Raw genomic sequence first — 18,804 nt, 5'->3', positions numbered from 1 at the left:
CATAGGATTACTAGTGTGTGAACACTAGTAAGACGGAAAGACAATGGATTTATCCAACCCGTTTCCACAAAAGCCAATGTTTATTACCCTTGGTCATTCGCAAGAAGGATCAATGTGGTTTACATCTGTGCACTGATTTCAAAGCGACAGTAAAGTCACAGACTATAATGGACTCTTTTCTTCTCTCTCATACAGATGAAATGATATACAGACTGGAACAGGGGAGATAGTTTTCCAAAATTCATTTGCATGAGGCATATTTGCAGCTACCACCAGACAAGCAGATCCAGGAAGACTTCATGATAAACACTGACCTGGGTTTGTTTCACTTTCAAAGACTGCCACTTTGGAGTGCGTCAGCTCCTGAAATATTTCAACAGTTCCTGGAATTGTTAACGGCACATCTGCTGAACATCTAGCAAATTTACACTGTTTCTTTCACGTTCTTTCTGTAGCAAGTTTAAAGTGCAACAAAGACATGTGCTCGTTCTTCCAGGAAGAACTAAACTATATAAGTCACATCATTGAGGTACAGAATATTCATCCTAGTACTTCGCAGTTGGCTGCAAATAAATAATTGCTGGCGCTCTGTAACATTAGGAAGCTCACATCAGTCATGGGGAAGCTCATTTAACATCTAAAATTTATTGTTATATCGCTGCATCATCCAATCGCCTACGACAGAAAAAATGTTCGTTTTGTGCTTTAGAAGGAATGCCAGAACGAATTTCAATAATTAAAGGACGCATTGTTAAGTCGTTAATTTATGATTCATTTCCATCCAGGTAAGCCTGTCGTGTTAGCTGTGGACGCATCTTCACATGAGATCGGAGCAGTCCTCTACCATGGAATTGGTGCTTCTGATAGAGCTGTTAATTTAGTCTCGAACTCTCTAACACAGGGCAATATCACACGCCATTATCTATAGAGTTGAAGTTCAACCAATATTTGTACGATCGGAAGCTATATTTGCTGTCAGATCATGGTCCTTTGACGCTGTTGCTATATCCTGCCAAGACGCTTCCATCTTGGAAAGTGCAAAAATTTACAACATTGGGCTGTGATATTGTCCAACGACCAGTATAATTAGTTGTAGAGGCTACCTGCCCAACATTCGAATGCTGACTTATACTCTCGGTTACCAGTCAGTACTGACCCAGCGTTTAAATCTTCTGAGTAATCAAATTTTCAAATCGCTTCATAGGATTTTGGATGTCTTGAAAATTTGCCTGTCGATTTCTGGCGTCTTGTCTTAGCCACTGCTTCTGAGCAGCTCTACAGGTCGCTTTGGAATACTTAGACTACGTGTAACCGTGCAGTTTAAAAGAAATCATCGCCTATTGGCGCGCCGCCATTTCTCGCATCGTCACATGTTACCTGCGCGACCAGGTGTTCTACTATTGCATTGTTTCATACGTACAACGACGATGCACGAGTTGCGATTCCTCACAAAATTCATTTCCTTTCAAATGTCACATGGAGAAACTCGTTTCCTCCCACAGACGGGAACAGGTTTTAAAGTTGCCTCTGCTTCCTACTGCTCCTTCCCACGTGAAGGGATGTCAATTCATTCCGCACGGTCAGACAAAGGCATAGGCGTAAGATGAAGTCTTCTATAAATTTTTGGGAAAGAAACAGTTTGGAGGGCGTAGTCACTACCAAACTCGTCGGACGTTCTTCTTACGTCACCCAAGGTACTGCACGGGGTATAGCGGGGCCACCAGCAGCGGCGCTCTCTTGAGTATGTTAGTGATTCTGCCGCAGTATGTTTGTCCACTGACCTAGTGGACTTACGTATTATGCATTGAAATAGCTCATGGGTGAGATGCCAGACGTCGGTGTCCAACGGGCACAATATTTCGGCAAACGACCACGTTGCATCATCGGGTAATGAACTTACAGATGGGGGGGGGGGGACGATTCTATGGTGGTGCCTTTAAGCATGAATTCCAATTTCACCACACCTTGAAAATCCCGCAACACATTGAGCATGACCTTTCCTGCTGGTGGCGCGTTCTTGAACTTCTTTGACGTCGGTGCTCCAATGTGGCGCGAACTCCGTTGACACACTCTCGTTTTCACCACCTGTCACAATGTTGGTGTGGAAGCCCTCACGCTTACCCAAAAATTAAAACGAATTGTTGACGGATGTGTGATGTCCTCTGTTCCATGTCAGGAGTGAGCATTCGAGTCAGTTTTCTGTATCGCAGTTCTGCAGTGATGGCCAGTACCTGCCACACATACCTGACAGCTGTGTCTGCGTTATCTGATGATTTTCTGTGATGAGTTCATCAATCTCACCCCGATGAGTCTCGTCAGTTGCCGTCTGCAGTCCTCCCCCCCCTGGGCCGTGTCACATACGTTGAGGTTAGCACCGCCGTTTCCCTCATCACGAGCAAGAACAACCGGTGTCAATACAATCATCACCGTGCATAGCTTTCATTCACTATGGATTTCAAATGGAAGCACGTTTTCTCTGGTTAGAAACTCGATTACAGCACACTGTTTCTACGCACCGACGTAGTTACTTCATACATCTCCATGTTACACGCTACAAATCGGAGCCACCTAGCGGCAGAGGGTTGCAACTCGCGTCAGCGAAGTGAAAAAACTCGACCGAATAATATGCACGCCATATAATACCGCAACCGATATTGACAACAGAATAAACAATTCGCAGGAATTGCATATGTTGGTCAGTTGGTTTCTGTGCTGGGCTAGTAGAATTTTACGAGCGACCAGCGGTACCACATACAGATCGGGGAGCTGTCAGACTCTCAGAATTGACAGGACTGAAGGCCAGAAGTTTGGTTGCTTTCCGTAAGCAGTAAGGACACCTCCCAGTAGGTGGATAGCGAAAGCTGCTCGTCAATTACTGTCGCAGCATTTAACTGGATAGAGCTAATTAAATTAAAACCAATAGTAAAACTGAAGTTTAGAAGAGAGAAATAGTAAAGTTCTGTAGAGACAAGTCTGACTTAGGCATGTAAACCAGAATTTAATATAAGCAAACATTAAAAAGTAACTGCAAAGTTAGTTAGACTGGGGAGATTCATGCCTATAATTGACTGGCTCTTCTTAAGCAGTGCTGATAAGCAGAACATACCATCTCTCCATTACATCCCTGGAAGACGTGGTAAGTACAAAAGCTAGCGGACACGTGGTGATTTTGACATCTCATGTAGGCTTGCTGGAATGATGAAGGCGGAGTGGTACAACTTTGGTAAACGGTAGCACTGCTGAAACTCGTTCCTGCCCGATAAACTCTAGACGTATTTATGCTCCTGTTGTGATATTTTTGGTCGAATGTTCGCAAACAAGACACTCGATAAATTGCACAATAGGTTTTGTCAGAATTTTCATACACTAACGAAATTGCGAAATGGAGAAATGGGGCATCAAGTTCATCAGTGTCAGATATAGTTTAACAAAAACCATACAAACTGCTTAAAAATAATCAGGGTAAATAACAATAAATTAATTAGTGATTAAAGGAAAAACTAAAATACTTGACGCGCATAAAAAGTAGAATCGGTGAGATATTTATTTAAGTGTGAAAATAGCTTCCTTCGAATCAAGTATTAAGTTCAGGACATTTGGAGGAAAGAAGACGTTAGGCAAGAAAGCGACGTTTGAAGAAGGTCATGCTGATCAAAACTGGAAAACAAAGAAATATTAAAAAAAAGAAGGAAAGGTTTTGCATTGTGAAACGATTAGTGTGAAGTAGGAAACAAAGAAAATTGGACACAACATTCTCTGTAGCTTGATATTCGAAATCATGTACAGCCAATGAGGTCCCGACTGAGGATGTGTAGTTCATTTTTAACTTAGAACCCTAGTATTTTAAGAAATAACAAAGCTTACTAGCCTGATGCAATGCGTAGACCGTTCAGTTTGCTGTTGTGTAGTTTTGACAGATTTCTATCATTTATGCCCGAAGGTGTAAAAAAGTCAATCAATTTTTCAGGCTCAAAGAATTTTAAGTAGCGAATTCTTCGAATTTTGGGAAAGAGGCGGTTCACAAAAGATTCCGGAAGCTTTTCATTGTGGATAGAATTACTTTCAGTCATGTGTTAAAAGCTTCTGTCGTGCGGTCATTTGCAACAATACTCTACTGTTCTTCCGATAGCATTGGTAATACATATACACTAAACAAAGTATATAAGCACATGTTTTATTGGAGTGCGACCCGGTTATAATGCGAATTTTAACACACTTGTCACATTTTCAGCCAGTTTCCTGTTGTTGCTTGTCAGTCGTTGCTTACTGCTATGAGCCTAGTAATAAGCAGTAGAACTAAGGTTTTTCTCAAACAAGCCGCGTTGGTTTACAGCACGTAGTTTCAGTTCATAAAATTATAAAACAATGCCTGTACTCTTCCTCTCAATTTGCATCAGTCTTTAAAGGGAAAGAAGATCTCCAATTTCGTACGATGAAAAAAGATGTAGATTACAGTGTGTATGTAGATTTTCTGTATGTAATCAGTTCAACGACTGCTTTGTTGTTGCCTTTCATTTTAGTATTTCGTTCTTCAAGTGAGGCTACGGGGGAAATAAACTGCCACTTTTACCTGCTCCTGCTACTCTCTTTTGTACCTATTAAAGTGAAAAGAAGAAGAGACCAAAGTTCCTTTTCAGAAATTTATTACACAGGCAGTGGTTGGAAATATTTAAATTCAATAGTTGCGGACAATAAATGTGTTACTTCATATAACTGCACTGTATCATTGAAGTGAGATTATTAAAAATTGCGTTGACAGATTGATTTACAAGCCTCGGGAGGTGAGACAGGACCTCCTACTGGTTGGGCAACTGCTTGCTGCTGAAGACTTCCGCCATGACTCCGGCTGAATCCTTGGGCGTCCTCGTCCGGTTTGGACTGTTGAAATCCACCTCGTACAGCCCGTACTTAGCTCTGCATAGAAAACATGAGAGTGATCATGTAATTAAATGTCATGAACTACAGATCCACACCTGAAATGATACTGTCAATAATATGCGATGAGACAGAGCAGAGAAACTGCTGGCTACATTGTACCTACCAACACAGCAACCACGAGTATTATTGTACTCAGTACCAGCCTCGGATTGTCATTTTCATATTCCACACATTCAGGCACTAGTCGACATTTACTAATGCCCTCTCATCCATCCAACTGGTCATTTCCTCCTCCCCTCCCTCAATCCATCTCCTCCACCCGCTTCTTTCTGCCCACCTCCTTCTCCTCTCTGTCTATCTCCTCCTCTTTCCTTTCTCTGTTCATCTCCTCGCGTCTATTCCTGTATCTGTCCTTTTGCCCCCTCTATCTCTGTCGATATCTTCATCACCTCTTCTCTCGCCCCGTTATCATTCCCAATCCAATAGAAGGAAGGTGGTTCTCGCGCCCATAGTTTTTCTGTCCAGATATAACTAATATGTGCACACAATTTGAGTGAAATCGTGCTAGGGATTTAGAATGGGTTTCCTGCCAGTCGCATTACTCGCTTACACACTTTTCAAACATATTTCACATTTCCTTAACGGTCGGCCGCGGCGGCCGTACGGTTCTAGGCGCCGCAGCCTGGAACCGCAGGAGTGCTACGGCTGCAGGTTCGAATCCTGCCTCGAGCATGGATGTGTGTGATGTCCTTAGGTTAGTTAGGTTTAAGTAGTTCTAAGTTCTAGGGGACTGATGACCTAATATGTTAAGTCCCATAGTGCTCAGAGCCATTTGAACCATTTGTATTTAACTTATTTCACTCATATTTGCGCACATATATCTCCTGTATGTCTATAGTATTTTGCCCTGCGGTTTCATTTTGTCCCAGCTCAATGTTTGTAACGCAATATCTCCTGATTATGTGTCGTACAATGATATAAATTAGCACGTACACCCAGTGGCGTATGTGGCTAATGTCTCTGCAGTGAGTTGTGAATAGAAATAGTAGCAAACAAACAATAAATTAAAATGTTATCCACGATGGAGGAGTTTTTCACGCGTCTCAGTCTTTGATGTCATACCTCCTGAACTATTTGCCATACATTCAACAGCAGATGAGGATACTGTCTGTGAACTATATTGGGAATAGATTTACTAGCAGAGAAGTAATAAATGTAAACGTCATAATAATGCGCACTTTTGCATTCATTGCAGTATTTCTAACGTTATATCTGCCAAACTCTCTGCCATAAACGATGATGTAATTTCCCTGGTACATTCAATAGTATATGTGAATACTGTCTGCAAAATATGAGTAAGAAAAAGATACGTTAAGGTATGAAGTTTTGTGCAATGTTTGTTAAAAGTCGGTAAGTGCTGTCATTCTGAAATACCAGATGAACAAACTGTAGGTACTCGCGCACCTTTGGCTATAGTGCTTTTTCAGGCCCAGCCTCACCACTTTGATAGGTACGTGGTTTTCAGCGCCACAGTATTTATAAAGAAATACGTGTTGAATGTTTCGTTGAAATCGGTCCAGTAGTTTAGGAGGAGATGGGGAACATACATACATAAAAACGTAAGTACCTTCATTTTTTAAATATTTGTGGATGTGTTTGTTTTTCTATATTATTTCGTTTAACACATGAATGTATCACAATTACTCACGTGAATCCCGCGTTCCATTCCAGGGTGTCCATGAGGCTCCATGCCAAGTGTCCGATAACCGGAACACCGTCTGTGTATATCGCTTCTAGTACAGCTCCTAGGTATCCCTAGAAAAAACATTGCTGATAATGAAATGACTTTAGGAATATGGAAATGTTCGCTATATCCGTGTGGAAAATCGTACTTACAGTATAGAATTCGATGCGGTCAGTGTCGTTTCGCCCTCCAGAATTAGACATACCGTTCTCTGTTATAAAGATTGGGTATCCTGGATATTCGTTGGCAACCCAGTTCAGTTGACTCCGCAATCCCCAAGGATATGTCTGAAAGTTAAGGTACTTATCATACAACATACGATTTTACTGTTTGGGTATCCACAGCTTAGATGCATGACAGAAATATTATACATATTTGAAAAGTTACTGAAGTGTACTGAAAAACTTGCGGTAGCCGCATTAGCTGTTAACAGTTCTTATGTTACAGGACTATATACAACCGGTTTTTTAATGATATAATCGTATCCTCAGATGTATACGTGCAACTAGTTTAACATACATTTTTTAAAAATAAAGATCAACAAATACGCCCATAAGCCACATGGTTTTACATCGCTGGTCCGTACCAGCAGCTTGCACTACTCATGGGAGACCGTGTATTTAAAAAGAAGTGTTAAACTAGTTACACGCATACAACTTCGGATGCTATCAATTAATTGCGAAACCGGTTGTGTATAATCCTATAATAAATGGCTCTGAGCACTATGGGACTCAACTGCTGTGGTCATTAGTCCCCTAGAACTTAGAACTACTTAAACCTAACTAACCTAAGGACATCACACACATCCATGCCCGAGGCAGAATTCGAACCTGCGACCGTAGCAGTCGCACGGTTCCGGACTGCGCGCCTAGAACCGCGAGACCACCGCGGCCGGCAATCCTGTAATAAAGGAAATACAAACAGCTAATGCGGTTACCAAATTTAATAGTTAAAAAAGATTTAAAATATTTCTGTCCCTAGTTACAGCACGGCGTTGCCCAGTTACTAACATCTAATGTTTCTAAACCTTATGTGAAAGGAAAATGCCTGAAATCTATCCTTGGTGTAAAATCCAATAATTTCTTTGGGTGTTCTTAAAAGTGTTAATACTGTGTACTAATTACAAAATCTTACTTTTCTTGATCCCTCACATTTTCACAGTATAAGGAGTCTGCATATACAAGCGATGCGATTCTTAGAAGAAAAAGTCAAAATTTGTCCTTTACTAACGAAATGAAATATGGGAGCCGATCAGAGAATCCTGTATTGCCGTCATCAGCAGGTTACTAATGGAGGTGGGCTGTCTTCTTCCGACCTATTGCAAAGTATCAAGAGTCATGTTCATAAATATAGTGAGTCCTTGTGCAGTAGCGATTGTTACAGATAAAAGGAAGGCAGAAGGTAAAACCCGATTGCGACACATAGGCTAAAGCTCTACAAAACCACCAAGTGGCAGTCGGTCGTAGCTTTCCTTTTCGAGGGACGGGCCTCGTCGCCAGTGTCACTCCCTCATCCCACGAAACACTGCAGTGTGAGATGGAATTTAATTCACCACAATGGCATAATGTCTGGTGACCATGAACATTACGCTTCAACCCCCTTCCTCTTGGAAGCAAAATACTGGCTGTGAAAATGTCTTCTATCGCCGGGTTTGAACAAACACTACCGATATCAGCGCCTCCGCGCAAGCATGCATCAGCAACCTTAGGAACTGGAGCGTTTTCTCAGAACGTAAGGCTCTGTAAATACAACAAATTCCAATAAACTTTAATTTATTTTAATCTGCTTCTACACGGTTTTTCCATTCTATTTGTTCTGTTTGATTAAACTTCGGACTGCAAGTTATAGGGCCAGTGACGTGTCCATCAACTTTCAAAACTATCCATTCGACAGTATTATCGATTGATCCGAACTCCTTTTTTACGTTTCACTCTTTCCCATTCCCATTCCACCCCACCCGTAGTGGACTACGTAAAAAAGTTATTTTAGATAGTAGATATGTACCAAGTTTGGGCGTTATTATTGCAGGCATTTTTGAGCAAAAATATATCTGTCCATGTCTTAAGACATATCAGCAGCAGGACTGGCGTCTTTTCTCTTGTTGACAGAAACAGTTATTTTCGGTTAGTTATAATTTACATGGAAGTACGTCAGACTCTAATTTTCCTAGGCTTCGTATTATAGTTAATGTTCATGCCATAATGTTACTATATCTCTCTTATGTGCAAGTGTTGCTAAATGTCTAGGCTTTATCAGATTCTTACATTACTCTAGTGTCATCTGCAGAATTTGTATGCAGGTCATTGGCTACAGTTAATGGTATCTTCAAATTACTTTCATATGATACCAGCTCTATTATGCACGCCGGGTCTTTAATTTCTATGCGAGGCTGCGCTTAATGAATAGTTGAGCACATAGTTTGATTTCATTGACTGCATAGAATATTTTGTTGCTGAAAACTTCACTTTGTGTAAACCAAATTTGGGCTTTATTATTGCAGGCTTTTTTGAGCAAAAATATATCTGTCCATGTCTTGAGACATATCAGCAGCAGGACTGGCGTCTTTTCTCTTAAAATTATTACACCCAGATAATTCTTTTACACGCAGCACTGCGTGCAGAGAGTTTTATGGTGTAGTGGCAAACTTAATTTATGAAATCCTTTGTTTGCTAGATAGGGATTAACTTAGTTCTTTTGTATGCAAGAGAAATTAAAATGCCACAAAAATAATTAACATTATACTGTAGATTTTCATACAAATAATGTGTATTGTATTTCAGAGACCTACCATTTCGATCGATTTAATCGTAATATGAAGTATAATTTATTTTTTATTTTTTTGAGGTATCAGTCTTCAGATTTCCTCTAAAGTTTTTGCCCCCTATAGCTCCCTATGGTACCATGCAAGTCATTCGCTGATGTCTTAATAGATGTTCAATCATCCAATCCCTTCTCCTGTCAGTGTTTTCCATATAATCCTTTCCTCTCCGATTCTTCGCAGAACCTACTCATTCCTTACCTTACCAGTCCACCTAATTTTCAACCTTCGTCTGCAGCACCACATCTCAAATGCTTCGATACTCTTCTTTTCCGGTTTTCCCACAGTCCATGTTTCACTGCCATACAGCGTTATGATCCAAACGTACATTTTCAGAAATTAACTCCTCAAATTAAGGCCTACGGTTCATACTAGTAGACTTCTCTTGGCCAGGAAAGCCTTTTTTACCAGAGCTATTCTACTTTTGATGTCCTTCTTACTGCATCCGCCATTGGTTATTTTGCTGTCTAGGTAGCAGAAATCCTTAACTTCATTTACTTTGTGACCATCAATCCGGATGTTACGTTTCTCATCACTTTTGTCTTTTTTCGATTTACTCTCAATCCATATTTTCTACTCATGAGACTGTTCATTTCATTCAGCAGATCATGCAGCTCTTCTTCACTTTCACTCAGAATAGCAATGTTATCAGTGAATCGTATCACTCATATCCTTTCACCATCAGTTTTAATTCCACTCCTGAATCTTTCTTTTGTTTCCATCATTGCCTCTTCGGTGTACAGATTGAATAGTATGGGCGAAAGACTACATTCCTGTCTTGAACCCCTTTTAATCAGAGCGCTTCTTTCTTGGTCGTCTACTCTTATTATTCTCTTCTTGATTTTGTACATATTGCATATTATCCGTCTCTCCCTATACCTTACTCCTGTTTTCTCAGATCTTGCATCATTTTACCTTGTAGAACCCTTTCTCCAGGTCGACTAATCCGATGTCTTCATTTTTCTTCAGTTTTGTTTCCATTATCAGAGCAACGTCTGAATTGCATCTCTGGTGCCATTACCTTTCCTGAAGCCAAACTCATCGTCATCTAACAAATCCTCAATTTTTCTTCTATTGTTCTGTATATTATTCTTGTCAGAAACTAGGATGCATGAGCTGTTAAACTCATTGTTCGACAATTCTCGCAACTGGCTGCTCTTGCAGTCTTCGGAACTGTGTGGACGACAATTTTCCGGAAGTCAGATATAATGGCGCACCAACATGAATAGTCGATTTGTTGCCACTTCCCCCAATGTTTTAAGAAATTCTAATCGAATGTTACCCATCCCTTCTGCCTTATTTAATCTTAAGTCCTCCAAAGCTCTTTTAAATTATATTCTAATACTGGATTCCCTGTTCCTTCTATATGATTCCTGTTTCTTCTTGTATCACATCAGACAAAACCTCCCCCCCCCCCCCCCCCATAGAGGCTATCAATGTGTTCTTTACGCCTATCTGATCTCTCCTCTGAATTTAACCGTGGAATTTCCGTTGCAGCCTTAATGCTACCACGCTAGCTTTTAATTTCACAGAAGGTTATTTTGACTTTCCTATATGCTGAGTTACTCCTTCCGCCAATCACTTCTTTTTCGATTTTTTGCACATTTTTTCATGCAGCCATTTTGTCTTGGATTCCCTGCATGTTCTATTTATTTCATTCTCCACCTACTTGTATTTCTGTATTCCTGAGTTTCTGTGAACATTTTTGTTCTCCCTTCTTTTGTCGATCAACTGAAGTAAACTACAGGCCATTAAAATTGCTACACCAAGAAGAAATTCTTATGATACAGGGGTATTCATTAGACAAATATATTATACTAGAACTGACATGTGATTACATTTTCACGCAATTTAGGTGCATAGATCCTGAGAAATCAGTATCCAGAACAACCACCTCTTGCCGTAAAAAGGGCCTTGATACGCCTGGGCATTGAGTCAAACAGAGCCTGGATGGCGTGTACAGGTACAGCTGCCCATGCAGCTTCAACACGATGCCACAGTTCATCAAGAGTAGTGAGTGGCGTATTGTGACGAGCCAGTTGATCGGCCACCATTGACCAGATATTTTCAGCTGGTGAGAGATCTGGAGACTGTACTGGCCAGGGCAGCAGTCCAACACTTTCTGTATCCAGAAATGACCGTACAGGACCTGTAACATACGGTCGTGAATTATCCTGCCGAAAAATGAAATGAAATGTGTGTGAAAGCTTATGGGAGTTAACTGCTAAGGTCATCAGTTCCTAAGCTTAAACACTATTTAACCAAAATTATCCTAAGGGAGGACTCGAACCTCCGCCGGGACCAGCCGCACAGTATCCTGCCGAAATATAGGGTTTCGCGGGGATCGAATGAAGGGTAGAGCCACGGGTTGTAACATCTGAAATGTAACGTCCACTGTTCAAAGTGCCGTCAATGCGAACAAGAGGTGGCCGAGACGTGTAACCAATGGCACCCTATATCATTACGCCTAGTGGTACGCCAGTGTGGCGATGACGAATACACGCTTCCAATGTCACCAAACACGGATGTGACCATCATGATGCTGTAAACAGAACCTGGATTCATCCGAAAAAATGACGTTCTCTCATTCGTGCACCCAGATTCGTCGTTGAGTACACCATCGCAGGCGCTCCTGTCTGTGATGCAGCGTCAAGAATAACCGCAGCCATGGTCTCCGAGCTGAGAGTGCATGCTGCTGCAAACGTCGTCGAACTGTTTTGCAGATGGTTGTTGTCTTGCAAACGTCTCCATCTGTTGACTCAGAGATCGAGACATTGCTGCACGATCCATTACAGTCATGCGGATAAGATGCCAGACTGCTAGTGAAACGAGGTCGTTGGGATCCAGCAAGGCGTTCCGTATTACCCTTCTAAACCCACCGATTCCATATTCTGCTAACAGTCATTGGATCTCGGCCAACACGAGCAGCAATGTCGCGATACAATAAACCGCAATCGCGAAAGGCTACAATCCGACCTTTATTAAAGTCGGAAACGTGATGGTATGCATTTCTTCCCTTACACCTGGTATCACAACAACGTTTCACCAGGCAACGCTGGTCAACTGATGTTTGTGTATGAGAAATTGGTTGGAAACTTTCCTCATGTCAGCACGTTGTAGGTATCGCCACCGGCACATCCTTGTGTAAATTCTCTGAAAAGCTAATCATTTGCATATCACAGCATCTTCTTCCTGTCGCTTAAATTTCGCGTCTGTAGCACGCATCTCCGTGGTGTAGCAATTTTAATGGCCAGTAGTGTATTTCTTCCGTTACCCACGGGTTCTTCGCTGTTGCTTTCCAGCTTCTGTGATTGCGCTTTTTAGAGATGTCCATTCGACTTCAACTGTACTGCTTACTGAGGTATTCCTTATTGATGTATCTGTAGCTTCAGAAAGCGTCAACGGTATCTCGACATTCCTTAGTACTTCCGTACCCACTTCTTTGCGTATTGATTCTTCCTGCCTAGTCTCGTAAACTTCCACCTACTCTCCATCATCACCAATTTTTGATCTGGGTCTATTTACATTCCTACTTACGCCTTACAATCGAATATTTGATTTCTGAATCTCTGCCTCACCATGATGTACTCTAGCTGAGATCGTCCCATATTCATCCGATATCACCTGGCCTTTTCCACGTATACCTCCACCTCTTGTAATTCTTCGACAGAGTATTCGCTGTTACTAACTGAAATGTATTACAGAACTCAATTAGCCTTTCACCTCTCTCATTTCTTGTCCCAAGACCATATTGTCCTGTAATCTTTTCTTCTACTCCTTCCCCTACAACTGCATTCCATTCCCCGATGGCTATTAAATTATCGTTTCCTTTACGTAATGGGCTACCCTCTCAGTATCCTCATTTATTTTCTCTCTCTCTCCATCTTCAGTTTGTGATGTCGGTATCTATACCTGAGCTATCGTTTTCGGTGTTGGTTTCCTGTCTATTCTGATAAGAACAAGCCTATCACTTAACTCTTCACAGTAACACATTCTCCGCCATTCCCCTCTATTCCTGACGAGTTCTGCTTCCGTTAAACCATTTTCTGCTGCTTTTTATATTACCCTATACTCATCTGACCAGAAGTCCTTGTCTTCTCTCTATTTCACTTCACTGACCCATTCTGTGTTTAGATTGAGCATTTGCATTTCCCTTTTCAGATTTTCTAGCTTCCCTACCACGTTCAGGCTTCTGACATTCCGCGCCCCGACTTGTAGAACTTTTTCCTTTAGTTGGTTATTCAATCTTTTTCTCATGGTCACCTCCTCGTTGGCAGTTCCCTCCTGAAGATCCCAATGTGGGACTATTCCGGAATCATTTGCCAATGGTGAGAACATCATGAAACTTTTTCAATTACAAGCCATATGTTCTGTGTATACACGTCGTGTGTCTTTATTGCAGTGGTTTCCATTGCTTTCTGCATCCTCGTGCCATTGATTATTGCTGATTCTTTCGTCTTTAAGGGCAGTTTCCCATGCCAAGGCAAGAGAGTGCTTTGAACACTGTCCTCCGTTCTCTTTGACAATACTGTTGGCAAAATGAGGATGAGTTCTTATGCCGGAAGTCTTCGGTCGCCAATGCTGGTTATTGAAATTCAAGCGATTGCGGGACCGAGGACGTGTTGATTATTAATCAAAGATGCTACGCCTTTTTCTGTGATCTCATTTTGTTCGTTATTGCTCGTTGCATTTGTTCGAGACAGATATCACATGACATCCATTCAAGTTCATCATTGATCCGTTCACTCAGTTTTTTTATTACAGAGGGCAGCTTACCCTCCCACCGAACACGCTGAGTTACCATGCCGGAGATGAACACGCTTCTCTTTAATACAGTGTGTCAGCAATGTAACGGATCATCAGCTTCATTTCTTGTTTCAACTTCTTCTACAATAATGTTAGCTTGCGAACATATTCGCGATTTTTCAGCCCAGAATATTCTGAATACCTTTGTTCTTAAGCCTTCACACGCAGCACCTCCGTCTCACTGCCGTGATAACGAATAATGATATGAAAGAAGTTTCGAAGTTCTTCGAGAATGTCATCTTCAGAACATATTATACACATTTCGACGATTTCCAATGGACAGGATATGCGCCGTCAGCAATACCGAATGTGCTGTCAAAGTTTTGTTATGCTTGTGAACGTCAATCTGTGAAAGCTAGGCACCGTTTAAAATATTTACGCTAACACATTGTGATCCCTTATACTTTCGTACAAGCAGTAATTTGAACTTACCTCACGAGACGATGTAATTACAGGAGAATCCCGCGTTTTAGAACGTGATTCGACTGTGACACCTGGCGTCACGAAATTCGTTCCGAAGTGGATCATTCCAAAGAAGTCGGCCGAACCTGTCACACGGTTCATTCCGTCAGTTTTAGCAAAATGATAAACGACTGCTCCAACCTTAAAAAGTATTTGTTTGATTATGTGTGTGATATAGCCTAGACAGATGCATAAGAAAGTAATCAGTGCTGAGCTAAAGCATATTTAACAAAAGGAAAATTTATGAAAGTGGTTTTTTTTACTTCAATATTTATTAGAGTAGCCCCTATTTCTCTCCAAAAAGCAATTAATAATAAGAAAAAGGAATTGCAATACTTACAGATAATATATATATTTCGAAGTTTCTTAAAAGAGTATATTAGAAGAATCATTAAAATCACGAATAAAAACAAATAGCTTCCAAATCTAAAGGCATTAAATTGCCAAATGTCACTATGTATTGAAGCTTCTAGGAACCATTTGATATGTTAAAAATAGCGATTAGTAATCGACATTCATAAAGCAGTGCTCAGTATTGACATGAATTTTTTCGAATAATATCACTTCAGTTCGTGTACCTTAAGTCAAAAGATAGAAGTCAAGTGTGTAGAAGTGTGTGCATCTACTGCGCTACTGCTACACTGTTTAACCATCGAAAAGGCCTTAGGTAAGTTGCAAGGTACTGATAGTACAGTGTTTTCCCGTTCTTCATGGTGAAAGGTGGAAAGATGTCCTGGTGTTTTGAAGCAACAAATCTGTAGAGTAACCTATGCAGTAGTTCATTCTAAAGGAGACTTGGCAGAGGCTTCGAGAAATTAACTCTGCGTGATTCACTTGGTTTTCTCGGTATCAGGATGCCATTGGTCTTTCTTTATGTGCGGAGTATTGTCGCGCTAGTATAAAATCTGTACGATTTCTCTTACCGCTTTTGGGAAACAAGCACTTTTTAAAGTGTTTCGCAAACGCTACTGTTGATTAAGTTTTTCGACTATGACTCGTGATCAGAGAAAATCTAAGGCAAATCAGTCATATTCCGACCTTCACTGACTTCCATTGACGCCATTCACACGCTTATGTGAGTGCCGCTTTTTGTACCGAACCACACAGTTTTGCACTGTTGCGTATACGGAGGTACGAAAATTTGTTGCACAGCGTGTTCCCGTGGTGATGCTCCTCACTTTCAGGGCTGATGCTTAACGGCATGTCGCACAAGCTGAAATGTGATGTCTTAGAAGAGATGAGGGAGTATGTCCCGCAGAAGTACAGTGTACGATGGTGGTATTAATCGGAAAGGAGCCTGACACCACACAACTATTAACCAGTCACTGCCTACATACGGCTAAGAGTTCGCCGAAAACCTGTGTTGGCCGATCATCACAGTTGTAATGGGGCGGTACGTACCTGAATACTAAAACTATTGGGGATGTCGTCTATGGAGAAATCGGTTTCATCCGAGAAAAGTGCAAATGCAGGAAACTGGGACTCTAACGTATAACACTGGAGAATCCCTTGGATCTATAGGGCGAAAGGTCCGAGGTTACGAGGGGAAAAATGTGGAATTATCCGACAATAATAGGGAAGTTGCTGGTGTTCTTGCATTTTCTTTTTATACAGCGATGTATGCAATTCCCAGTCAACCTCCAACCGATAGCTCTGACTCCAGTGTCCCCATGCAAGTGAACAATCTCTGTTTCTTTCGAATCTAGAATCCTTAAATATCCTTACCATGTGGTGTGTGTGTGTGTGTGTGTGTGTGTGTGTGTGTGTGTGTGTGTGTGTGTGTGTGTGTGGTGTGGTGTGGTGTTTTCTTTTTCGGACATGTCCGAAAGAACAGGCACAATTTTGATCCAACGGCCACTATGACTGAAGACACAAAGGAATTACGGACATTGGCTGAGAGCGGGGAGTGATTCAACACTTCACATGGATTTAAATCTATGTCTGCTCACAGCCCATGTCTGTAATTCCTTTGTGTCTTATTTCGTAGTGGATACATACATACAATTATAGAGGTTGAAGAGGGGACTTAGTAGCTCAAGTTTTACATCAAACGACGCTACAGGGCGTCGGTGTCAGGCTTCGGCACCTGTAAATATATATGATATTTCTATGATGTTATCAACTTTCTAGGATGATGCGAAAGGCTAAATGTATCAACTTGAGGTATGGATCCCTTGTGCCGGAAGCGAAGGAGTCGAAAGTTATAAGTTCTGCTAGTGGAATCATGTACCGGTACTGTCGTTGCTAAGATTGTAGGGGAAGCAACTTTCAGAGGTGGTAGTATGGACCAAAAAAAGAAAAAAATGCCGTCATACATGGGCTCGAAATGTATACCTGAGGAACTATGAACGTTTGTACAAATTCGCTACTGCTGTACACATCTCCCTGCTAGCCAAATGCTATAGGTCTTGTTGTTGTTGTGGTCTTCAGTCCTGAGACTGGTTTGATGCAGCTCTCCATGCTACTCTATCCTGTGCAAGCTTCTTCATCTCACAGTACCTACTGCAACATACATCCTTCTGAATCTGCTTAGTGTATTCATCTCTTGGTCTCCCTCTACGATTTTTACCCTCCACGCTGCCCTCCAATACTAAATTGGTGACTCCTTGATGCCTCAGAAAATGTCCTACCAACCGATCCCTTCTTCTGGTCAAGTTGTGCCACAAACTTCTCTTCTCCCCAATCCTATTCAATACTTCCTCATTAGTTATGTGATCTACCCATCTAATCTTCAGCATTCTCCTGTAGCACCACATTTCGAAAGCTTCTATTCTCTTCTTGTCCAAACTATTTATCGTCCATGTTTCACTTCCATACATGGCTACACTCCATACAAATACTTTCAGAAATGACTTCCTCACACTTAAATCAATACTCGATGTTAACAAATTTCTCTTCTTCAGAAACGCTTTCCTTGCCATTCCCAGTCTACATTTTATATCCTCTCTACTTCGACCATCATCAGTTATTTTGCTCCCCAAATAGCAAAACTCCTTTACTACTTTAAGTGTCTCATTTCCTAATCTAATTCCCTCAGCATCACCCGACTTAATTCGACTACATTCCATTATCCTCGTTTTGCTTTTCTTGATGTTCATCTTATATCCTCCTTTCAACACACTCTCCATTCCGTTCCAATGCTCTTCCAAGTCCTTTGTTGTCTCTGGCAGAATTACAATGTCATCGGCGAAACTCAAATTTTTTATTTCTTCTCCATGGATTTTAATTCCTACTCCGAATTTTAATGTTGCTTCCTTTGCTGCTTGCTCAAGATACAGATTAAATAACATCAGGGATAGGCTACAACCCTGTCCCACTCCCTTACCAACCACTGCTTTCCTTTCATGTGCCTCGACTCTTACAACTGCCATCTGGTTTCTGTGCAGATTGTAAATAGCCTTTCGCTCCCTGTATTTTACCCTTGCCATCCTCAGAATTTGTGAGAGAGTTTTCCAGTTAACATTGTTAAAAGCTTTCTCTAAGTCTACAAATGCTAGAAGACTAATTTTTGTTCCTTAATCTTTCTTCTAAGATACGTCGTAGGGTCAGTAATTCCTCACGTGTTCCATCATTTCTACGGAATCCAAACTAATCTAACCCTGAGGTCGGCTTCTACCAGTTTTTCCATTCGTCTGCAAAGAATTCGTGTTAGTATTTTGCAGCCGTGGCTTATTAAACTGATAGTTCGGTAATTTTCACAACTGTCAACACCTGCTTTCTCTGGGATTGGAATTATTATATTCTTTTTGAAGTCTGAGGGTATTTCTTTCACCTGTCTCATACCTCTACCTCATTAGATGGTAGAGTTCTGTTAGAGCTGGCTCTCCCAAGGCTATCATTAGTTCTAATGGGATGTTGTCTACTCCTGGGGCCTTGTTTCGACTTAGGTCTTTCAGTGCTCTGTCATGCTCTTCACGCAGTATCATACCTCCTATTTCATCTTGATCTACAGTTTTCTTCCATTTCTATAATGTTGTCCTCAAGAACATCACCCTTGTATAGACCTTCTATATACTCCTTCCGCCCTTATGCTTTCCCTTCTTTGCTTAGTACTGGGTTTCCACCTGAGCTCTTGATATTCATGCAAGTGGTTCTC

At 41.2% G+C, this 18,804-nt stretch overlaps 1 protein-coding gene across 1 annotated transcript in view; it reads right to left on the bottom strand.

Moving 5' to 3' along the window:
• Positions 1-4,796: 4,796 nt before the first annotated feature.
• LOC126282360 (myrosinase 1-like) overlaps positions 4,797-18,804 on the bottom strand; it is a 36,295-nt gene continuing 22,287 nt past the window's right edge. Inside the window, exons 5-8 of the mRNA XM_049982018.1 lie at positions 14,679-14,794; positions 6,775-6,909; positions 6,587-6,693; positions 4,797-4,914 (exon numbers count right to left, since the gene is read on the bottom strand). Of these exons, the coding sequence (XP_049837975.1) occupies positions 4,797-4,914; positions 6,587-6,693; positions 6,775-6,909; positions 14,679-14,794 (476 nt within the window). The remainder of the gene's footprint in view (positions 4,915-6,586; positions 6,694-6,774; positions 6,910-14,678; positions 14,795-18,804) is intronic.

This window comes from Schistocerca gregaria, chromosome 7 (genome assembly GCF_023897955.1).
Source record: "Schistocerca gregaria isolate iqSchGreg1 chromosome 7, iqSchGreg1.2, whole genome shotgun sequence".
NCBI lineage: Eukaryota > Metazoa > Arthropoda > Insecta > Orthoptera > Acrididae > Schistocerca > Schistocerca gregaria.
Note: the sequence above shows the minus strand (reverse complement) of the source record. Positions and strands in the feature narration are given on the sequence as shown.